We start from the raw sequence: 10236 nt of genomic DNA, 5'->3' as shown, positions 1-10236 counted from the left end.
TGAACTTGAACTACTGTAATTTGAAACTACAGAAAATTCCCTTTATACGCGACTAACACGAGAAATAACTTCTTGTCTGCGACTTTTCATTCTGCTCTCGGTCAAATCAAGGAATCAATGTTTTCTTCCTCTGGAAACAGTCGTTACATTTCACAGATGACGTGAAACATTCATAAGAGACAAACCAATAATAAAAATGGACGTCTGTGTGATGAATAAACATAATATCCGCCACGAACCTTCATTGGAACTACTGTATGCAGGGAACGTTTGAAGCGGGGGGGGGGGTCATTAAATCAAAATCAGTGCATCCTTGAACCCCATCACCATCACGCTTCCAATTCGAGTATTGTGGGCACAATATACCTGCGGGGAGTAAAATAGATGTATGACCGATCAAATCCTGTAAATTTGAGACATACACATCCATATTGCGTGATAAACCGATCCAGATTATTCATTTATTTGATTCTCAAAAAATCAACTTGTTCGAACAGTCAATTCAGTTCTTCTTCTTTCTTCTTGAAGGAGAGTGAATTCTTGAAGGAGAACGATCAGAATTATTCAAATGTTCAAAAAAAAAAACAAAGGTTCCCAATAAATTCTCATTTTATATATCTAAGCTCTCGAAAATCCAGACTAATATTTAAGTAATGGTAAAATAACCATAGTCTGCAGTTTATAGATTTGTAGATCTAATATTGCCATAAATTTACGTATCAAGTTTCGCTGTACCCGAATAAAATTTTTTTCTACTTCAAAACCTTCAAAAACCAGTTGCTTATAGAGAAGTGGAGCTTTTTTAAGACTAGCAGCTAGTTAAAACGCTGTGAAGCTACTAGAACTAGCGATGCAGTTGCTATGGCCGAACTCATGTCTGAGCTTGATGATTTTTTCTCTATTACCTGATTATTACGCTAATTGTGAATTCATTATGGAGTAATACTGATTTCGAAAGATAGAACCAAAACCGTTGAGAGAACAGAGTGTAATGATTAAAGAAATTGTCAGTTTCTTCAATTGTCAATTTCGGCCAGTCTATTCTTGACGATGTCAAGGATAGGCTGACCGAAACCTATGAAACACAACCACTTTTCATCGGAAAAGCAAAAGCGAAGGACCTTGTAAATAAGCTCACTTCTACTGGGTTCGGACAGACTCCCTGGAATTTCACCCGTTCCTCTCCTCCTCTTCTTCTCCTGTTGATCCTCCTACGTTCGTGCCCTCAAGTGAACTCCTCGGCGAAGCGTGCAGTTATTCCAAGAAGAACGCGCCGACTTGCCGATAGAGACAATGCGAAGAAGCGCTCGTGTTTACGATGTTAGGAGTCGCTTTTTACAATGGCGTTCCATTACTTCGCCTTCCATTACGCTGCAGAATATAACTTCTTCTGCCCGATACCACCGTTCATTTCGAAGACCCGCCGAACACTAATGTAGTGAGGTCTGGCTTTGATCGTTCCGTCCGGATAATATTCGACAAAATCACAATGAGAATGAGAGGAATTTGCTCCGCTAAAACTAATCTCACCTGAGTTTCAATTTTAATCTTCTTCTACCATTACTTTCACCATGTTATACTTATACATGCATCTCGTCCTTTTCTCTTTGCGTCGAAAAGCCACCAGCATCATCACAGCTGATGAATCCGAGTCGGACGCTTTAGATGAGGAGTTGGAGGAAATGATTCGCAACGAGAAGTCTTTTTACATATTCGTTGTCTGTGAGTTGAACACAAAACTAGGAAAGGCTGCAGAAACAGAATACTGAACGGGAAGATTTGGACTTGGGGTCCGGAATGAAAACGGCAATGGTCTCGCCGGACTGTTGTCCGCCACTTTCATGGAAACTCTCTTGCGGTGAAGAAATATCATCGTCAATGGACGTGGAAATCCCCCAATGATATATCTTGTGCGGAGGTCGACCGCATACATAACAAACGGAAGTGGTGTCTACTTGAGGTCTCGGCGGTGTCATCCTCTTGTAGTGGTTCTCCTTCGTGCGAAGACAGCCACACGATAGAAAAGAACATCTGTTATGGGTAACTTAGACTAGGACTACGAACTTAGAACTTAGACTACGTAACTTAGGACTTGCAGCTCTTCTCGTCACCTTTCACTTTGAGCACAGACAATCAAATAACGAAGTAAGTATAACACATTACCATGGGCATTATTGGTGTTCTCGGGTCGAGTAGTAATGGTGGTTTATGGGGTCGCAAGCTTCCTCTTACTAATTTAAGCCAAATTAGCATTCCAAACAGTGCTTACATTGTGCGGGTGTGCAAGAATCAACACAGGGAAATTACATACAATGGCAATAGCACATTATATACACGACAACATGAACTAACATAGTTAACATTTCTACGGCTGCAGCACTCATTTGCCGCGTTCTACCGCGTTATACCACTTAATCCAGAGACCATAATGGTTAGAGCATGGGATCTTAAGTGCGAGCCCCCTCAGGATTCGGAGAGACTAGGCCGCCATGAATTGGCTAGCCCAGCATGAGCTCTCGCGGATCCGGGGAGTCGGCCTCGAGTCCAGTCCACCTATGCCTGTTGCTCCTCCTAGGAGCGGACCAATTTCTGATGCCCTACTCTTACTTCGACTCAACAAATTTCGACTCAATTGCCATCATCACCTGGACCTGATTCTATGAACCAATAAATTGTTGGCTTAGTAACTTCGTGTAGGTGTAACAGATTGTCCTTAAAAAATTGATCAAGCTCAATCTGTAAACTGAAAATTTTAGACGAAAAAATTCCGTTGCTCTTTAATAAAGGGATTTTGTATGATTGAACTATTTTGTTTTATATTTATTTTGATGACGATCTGTACTTATAACGCACGTACGCTTGCATTGGAAGCGGCCATCGAAGACCTGATGATGCAAGTCAGGAAGATTAAGTACGACGTCATCGGACTGATCGAGGCGAGATGACGAGATTGGCAAAAAATTGACTCTTTTGAACAACTTACGATCCGAATCGGACATCTGCGGATGAGAAGATGTGGTCCAACACCAAATTCGACTATCTTCGTCGCTTACACTGTAACAAGCTGCGAAGAAAAAGAAGTCGATGCTTTCTATATAGACCTGGAGGAGAGAGGAGAAAGCCGCCAAGTTCAGAGAGCAAAGTCCCAGAACTGTCATTAACTGAAATCTATTTGCTACGTTAGCCGACTTTTGAGATTCCGCAATGGACAACATCGACGAGAAATACGACCGGCTCAATGAACACCTTCACGACTGCACGAGGGAGGCTGAGAGTTTTGAATCCACTAAGAGCCGCCTTTCTCTTAAAACACTTGGGCTGATGCGTCAGCGAGCCAGGAAACCAAGAACTTAGCTCTTGAGCTCGCAGGGCTTTGCAGAGAGGCGATAAAGGAGGACCTTGAAGAGAGGAGAACCGAAGTGCTGACTGAAGCTGCAAACGCAGAAAAAAGCATCCGCTACGCTAAGCGAGAATTCGCAAATCGTAAGAAGAAGACTGCTTTCCGGACTCCGAAAGGAACAACCTTTGCATCGAGAAGGGAAATGGAGAAAATCATCTACAACTTCTAATCTGATCTCTTCGACAGTCATGCCACTTGCCTCCTCACCTGGGAAAGATGGACATGTCATCATAGAGGTTCTCCCATCCGAAGTAGGGTATGCCATCATGTCAGTAAGAAAAAGTCTGTAGACCTGGAGAACCTTCCGCTAGTAGTCATCAACACCCTGGCGAGGCTCTTTACACGTACCTGTCGGATTGTAAGGTTCCTAAACAGTGAAAGACCAGCAAAACCAGCAAAACCAGCAACTTGTTGTTGTATGAAAAGGGAGATCCACATGACATCGGCAACTAACGCCCAATCTGCTTACTGTCCGTCATCTACAAGCTCTGTGTGGGAATGATCCCTAATAGGATTGAAAAGTCTTGGATGAAGGACATCCATGCGAGCAAGCAGGGTTTCGAAAACTATTCAGCACGATTGATCACATTCACACAGTTTCGAAACTCATCGAGGTATCACGAGAGTACAAGAAGCCGCATGTCTCACCTTCATCGACTCGAAGAAGGCTTTCGACTCAGATGGAAGTGGTCATGGAAGCCTTGGACAACCAAGGTGTCCCTACTCAGTACACAAAGATACCTCGAGAGTTGTACAGCAACTTCACGACCAAAATTTCGCCATTCTACAAGAATATCATCCACTATCATGACCTCAATCTCACCTAAAATATTCACACCCGTCCTCGAGAACGCAATGCGAAAGCTGGAATGCGGCGACATGGGAGTGAAGGTTGATGGTTGGCACCTACACCATTTGCGCTTTGTTGATGATATTGTTCTGATAACACCTAGCATCAATCGAGTAGAACGAATGCTGACCAAATCCGATGAAACATGTGGATGCTTCAGTTGAATCTACATATCCGGATGTATCAGCTACGTTTATCTGGTTCGGGAATTGAACATGATGAATGACCTGACCCCCGAGCTGGACAGGAGGAGACGAGCGCCTTGGGGAGCGTATAAGAGCATCGAGGGTGTAGTGAAGAAGACCAGAAACACCCGGTTCCGTGCTCACCTCTTCAATACCACCGTACTTCCCGCTTTGACCTATGCTTCAAAAGCTGGGCATTTCGCAAGCAGGAAGAAAACGCGGTGACCATCACTGAAGGCGCAGTTGAGAGAGTGACACTAGAAGCATCCCGCTTCACGCAAGTGAAGGACGGGATTCGAAGTCCTCTCCTACCTCAGCGACCGGAGATTACAGACACCGCTGCGTTTGCAAAGGAAAGTAAAATAAGGTGGACCGGACACGTGATGCGCTTTAACGGCAACCGTTGGACTAGAGCAGTGAGCGATTGGGTTCTCCGCAATATTAAGCGCACTACAGGAACACCGCCAACCCGATGATTAGATTTCTTCACGACGTCCTTCAAAGAAATTTATGATTCTCTTCGTGTCCCACGGGAAAGGAGAAGCAATGGGGTGCCTCTGGCACGGGACAGGTGGAAGAGTTACTGGCGCCCGCTCGACCAGTTGGAAGATCAACAGGAGTCAAGGTAATCAAGGTAATTATTTATTTTCTGCATTTTAGTATTTATTTGTTACCAATTTACTAACTATTAACATTTGAAAATATCAAAGAAAACGTTTTCGTTTTCTTTATTACGTTTTCTATTTATTTTTTTTAGAATATCCTATCGAATGCACAAAATATGACAAGCAGAAGCTTATCTTATCATAGCAACGTTTCAAAGGAATCGACGTCAACTCCGAGTCCATCTCTGGGATCCGAGTTTGATTATTGGTCATCATATGGATAGGGTAACCGAGGTTTCAACCCAGCAGTGTATCCTAGATAAGCATCTCATCGTCCTCAGTAGTAAGCACGATGAGGAACGGAAGAACTTTGTCAGAAGACGTCACCAAATTAAGTTTTTTAGTGCTTTAAAAATTACCTTGCTTACTTGAGATTTTGCTTCCCTTAGTTGATATGCGTAGCACATAATTCCTAGGGGATCTGTACACTTTAGGTCCAGCATTCAACCAAATCCTTCCAGTCTCCTTGGAGATTCTTGTAATCCGAAAATTATCATTCGAGCAACTCTTGTACTGTACAATTTATCTCCTCTTGAAGTTGTTTTACACATTTGTCGGACCTTTCTTTTTTTTGAACGTTCTTTTTTACGTGTCACTATCACTATCACCTGTCGAGAACATTAATGAACTTTCGTTCGATTCTGTCTTTAAGGAAACTTCGATTCAAAGGGGTCCACACAGTGAACGTCACATTTTTTTGGATAATTATCGCTGAAAAGAAAATAGACAAAATAATTATCAACATTAGAAAACTACTATCTAGTGACTGGTGATTTACTGAAAAATTTTACACAAATAAAACAGCAGGCAATAGCATAATAGCAATAAAGCATAAGGCAAACGCAGGGCAATTAACGATCGCCGTTGCCAGTCGTTTCCCCTAAGAACATTTTGTCGCGGAGGCTGCGGGTACCTAACGATACTCACCCACTGAAATGTTGTACTGTAAATGTTGTTTTAGAGGGAAAGTAGCATGTTCGTCTGCTGATCAAACGCATATCACCCTATCCAGGCGTTCGTGACACTTTCGCTACGGAACACCGGATACGTTTGTGATGCGCCTTTGATTCATTGATGTGGTCAGCGTCCATAGTAGATCGGGGTTAAAATATGCAGCTGTAATGACGTCTCTGAAAGATCCTAGGGAATAGCTGCGATCTTCAAAAACTTCATGACGTTCACTTGAGTCTTTTCTCATTTTCTAGGATTAAATACTCAAGATTAAATTCTTATTTTATTTTTCATTGTGTCAACCATGTTAGTTTTGTACGCATGTACTTCTATCACGTGTTCTTCTAACGACATTTCCTTCACCATGCTACTCTCACCATTTCTTCTCGTTGTTTGTGGAAATCGTAGAAATTTACAGAGTTTTCTTATGAACTTCTATCTAAATGTTTACGGATCCAAGAAGTACATGAATGTTTGCGGTTTGCAGCACGTGAATGCAACATTGAAGAACGTCAAGATTTTCTAGGTAATAATGATAGATACTTACTAATTAGCTGCGTATAGTATGTGCGAAGATCACCTCCGCTCGTATATAATAGTTTGTGTTCTTTATAGCTTGAGTAAGAACCCATAATTACGGTAAAGATCAAAATGAAGAGATTAATATTTTTAAATATGCATGAACAGTAAAGGAAACGTCAAATATCGTATATTAACTTTCCTTTTTTCTTTCTCACAGTCATTCTACTTCAAAAATCTCTGCACCTTCATCTTGCAGTCGGTTCAGAAATACCTCAAAATCGGTGCAGTTTTGAAAAGTCTGGACGAGTGACACTCATTCTGTGCTTATACAACCGGTTAACTTTTTTTTTCACTAACCTTATCTTTGTACACAATGTATCTTTTTATCAATGTTCTTCTTATTGCAGCCGCGTACGAAGAAACTATGTCATTTATGAGAAAGCCGATGCTGAAGCCGAAACCAAAGTCGAAGAGGAGGACAAAGCTGAGGGAAAGGACAAAGCCGAAGAGAAGGAGAAAGTCGAAGAAAAGGAGAAACCCGGAGAGAAGAAAGCGGAAGAGAAGAAGCCGAAGAGAAGAAAAAAGCCGAAAAAAAAGGAGAAAGCCAAAGAGAAGGAGAATGCCGTAGAAAAGGAGAAAGTCGAAGGGAAGGACAAAGCCAAAGCCGTTTAAGCTTCACATGAATGCGTCGGAAGTATTTACAGAAGTAAGAAAATGAAAAATAAATTACTTTGCAAATTCGAGTGTACAACAGAGCGAATTTAACACAAGAAAGATCCCATTCCTTCGTAACTATTAGAAATCCTTGTGACATTGAGAGATTTAGTAAAATGAACTTCTTACTTAGCAGAGAAACGTTTTAACGTCGTGAAAAATCCGGAAATGGGTATGTGGCCCTAAATAAAGAGTGATACGCTGCCTTTTTTTTTACAATGAACAGCTGTATTTCAAAAACTATACCAGTTACGTAAAGTCTACCAGAAATTACCGAATTTTTTGTAGGCATGCACTTCCATCATGTATTTTAATGAGAATATTTGCATCACTAGGCCATTTCCAGCATTTCTTTACGTCTTTTCTAGAAATTATGGAAATTTACAGAACTTAGCAAGATTTTGAATGAAAAAATGTTCACAGATGCACAAGGTACATGAATGTCTGTGTATAATTATATTAATAATTAATTATTATTATTAGATATTGTAGTTCGAATTTTTCTGTTCGAATCATTTAGATTTTTGAATATTTTAGTTTTGAATAAAAGTTTAGTAAATTAGTCAAGGTAGTTTATATTCTCAGACATATAAACTACCTTGACTAATTTATTTAAAACTAGTATTTTCTAAATATATTTGAATCTCCGAATAATTCTAGTCACTCTTTTTCAGGATTTCACGGACGAATTGACTATTTGAATGAGTTGGTTTTTCAACACTCAAATAATTTATCAACTTGTGTCGGTTAACTTGAATCAGGCAATAAGCATGTATATTTCTTAAATTTTCAGGATAGGGATCGATTATATATCCATTTCACTTCTCCGCAGGTATATTGTGCCAACAATACTCGAACTTTTGGCATTAAATTAAAATCGATGGTTTTCGAGGAACCATCGATTTTAATTTAATGATTTTCTCATCAACTCGTCAAACACTTCTTGCATACAGCTATTCCAATACATCGTCGAGGCAAATATCATGTTTATTCGGCAGAAAAACACCGATTTTATTATTGATTTGTCTCGTATGAATGTTTCTCTTTCTTTTTTTCTGTTTCTACGAACTATAACATCTGCTTTCAAAGAGGAAAAACTTATCGATTTCGTTGATTTTGACCGTAGACCAAGAGCAAAATGAAAAGTCGCACACGAACACACAAGAAGTTATCTCTCATGTTAATGTCCTATAAAGCAAATGTTTTGTAGCCCACAAATGATTTTTGGTTTAGTCAGCTCGAAAGATCTCTTAAAAGTTATTTCGTCTCAATACCGCTTCAAATTTGTGGTAAGCATCGTACTTCTGAAATTTAGTACTTCATTAGTAATTGGATGATGGCAGCGAAATAAATGGGTGCCTACTAATTGATGTGTTTCAGGAATACTTACCATATCACCAATGAAACCGCAATCTTATAAAAACTTTATCAACCAAAAAAAAGGATACAAATAATTTAGAACAACCATTTATTTTCGTTTATTTATGAACCCACTCGATCGATAAACACTCTGAAGAACCGATGAAACTAGTGTTGAGCCGCGGAAACAAATATTCTTTATGAAAAAATTGTATCAATGGTCGTGAATAGCCTACGCATTGCCATAAATTTACCTATCAATAGATTTCACTGATTCAAAATAAAACCTTATCTTACGTCATCAGGGTCGCGGTGATGTGGCACATCTCTATGGGACACGACACCCACCGGCACCCCTTCTCTTTCTTCTCTTCGTCTTCTTTTCCTCTTGGTCCTGCAACGTTCTTTCCACAGTTCAAGGCTGTTGCTAATTCAATATATTGGAAATGTCAAATGCTTCAAAAAAATGGAAAATTGGCCGAGAAATAAATCCCAAATGAGAAAATCGGTAGCTAACAGAAACGAAGCAACGCCAAGTAGTGAAGAAGCTAATTTGCTGAAATGTTGTTGAAATCCTCTAAGGTGGTTTACTTCCGTGGCGTGGAGGTGACTCTGACCGAACTGCGATGCACCGCCGAGGTTCGTCCTCAGTTCCCAAGGTCTCTCAAGCCTGGAAGAAGTTCTACACATCTGACATTCCGACTTTTCGGAATCGAAAGTATAGTATAGAGTTAACCACTGCTAAGAATCTTCAACGTCTAAGCGAAAGGTTGCAACGTGACTCTTCGATCCGTATAGATTGAACGACCTGTGGTGAAAGCTAAGCTCGCTGGTACAGGACTGCTTAGTTAGGGGAGAAGTCTTCTTGCCACTCCAGCATAATCACAGCCTCAGTACCTTGCACACTGCTGAGCCCTGCCGTCCCAAACGTCGGACGGTATGGCCACCGGTGAGAGGTGATCAAATGTCAGGTTGCTCAAAACGTCTTCGATCTTGGACCAAGGCGACACATGCAGCACTTGTCATGGAGACTACATCAGACTGTGTATCTACAACGCGAGAACAGAGTCCACAGAATCTCCTTCTCGGAGCTGCAGAGCGCATCAAATTAAACGTAATTGCTTTGCAAGTGACCAATATCAGGAGAGATGTACGACAGATAATTGACGGTACACACGTCAATCGTGGAGAAAAGGTTCCGTTGCGAAATGGGGGTGGTGTTGGTTTTGTTGTGCAACCATCTGTCGTCCATCTTGTCGATTTCTCCTGTCACCTCGTTTGGCAACTTTTCGCCTCCGGTCTCTCCGGCAAAGCCTGCTAGCATCATCTGTTGCTGCCACCAACATCAGCAGCTGATGAATTCGAATTGGGCGCGTTTTATGAAGAGCTGGAGTAAGTGATCCGCAACGAGAAGTCCTTCTACAAATTCTTTGTCGGTGTCTTAATCAGGGCAAAACTAGGAAAGGCCCAGAAGAGGAATGAAAATCATCTTGCCGGACTGTTGTCCACTGTTTGCCTCTTTCATGGGAATTCCCTTTTCATGAAGAAAAATCATCGTCGGTAGGCACGGAAATCGTGAGTTGACTTGAG

The 10236-nt window shown here is 41.0% G+C and overlaps 2 protein-coding genes across 5 annotated transcripts; both read left to right on the top strand.

The window, feature by feature from the left end:
* Window positions 1-1586: 1586 nt before the first annotated feature.
* RB195_004503 (uncharacterized protein) lies at window positions 1587-7245 on the top strand (the record flags this gene model as incomplete). 4 transcript variants are annotated; one of them, XM_064182372.1, is made up of 3 exons in its annotated part: window positions 1587-1722; window positions 4015-4114; window positions 6981-7245. In XM_064182372.1, 3 exons carry the CDS (start codon window positions 1587-1589, stop codon window positions 7243-7245), a joined length of 501 nt encoding a protein of 166 aa, XP_064033639.1. The 4 variants fall into 4 exon arrangements, with proteins under 4 accessions (XP_064033639.1, XP_064033642.1, XP_064033641.1 ...); XM_064182375.1 differs by lacking the exons at window positions 4015-4114; window positions 6981-7245 and adding an exon at window positions 3370-3569; XM_064182374.1 differs by lacking the exons at window positions 1587-1722; window positions 6981-7245 and adding an exon at window positions 3589-3656 and having other exon boundaries at window positions 3975-4227.
* A 2365-nt stretch (window positions 7246-9610) lies between these two features.
* Window positions 9611-9967, top strand: RB195_004502 (uncharacterized protein; the record flags this gene model as incomplete). The annotated part of the gene is made up of 1 exon (XM_064182371.1): window positions 9611-9967. One exon carries the CDS (start codon window positions 9611-9613, stop codon window positions 9965-9967), a length of 357 nt encoding a protein of 118 aa, XP_064033638.1.
* Window positions 9968-10236: the final 269 nt, after the last annotated feature.

Source organism: Necator americanus, chromosome I (genome assembly GCF_031761385.1).
Source record: "Necator americanus strain Aroian chromosome I, whole genome shotgun sequence".
Classification (NCBI taxonomy): Eukaryota; Metazoa; Nematoda; class Chromadorea; order Rhabditida; family Ancylostomatidae; genus Necator; species Necator americanus.
This window is presented reverse-complemented; position numbering and strand designations above follow the sequence as displayed.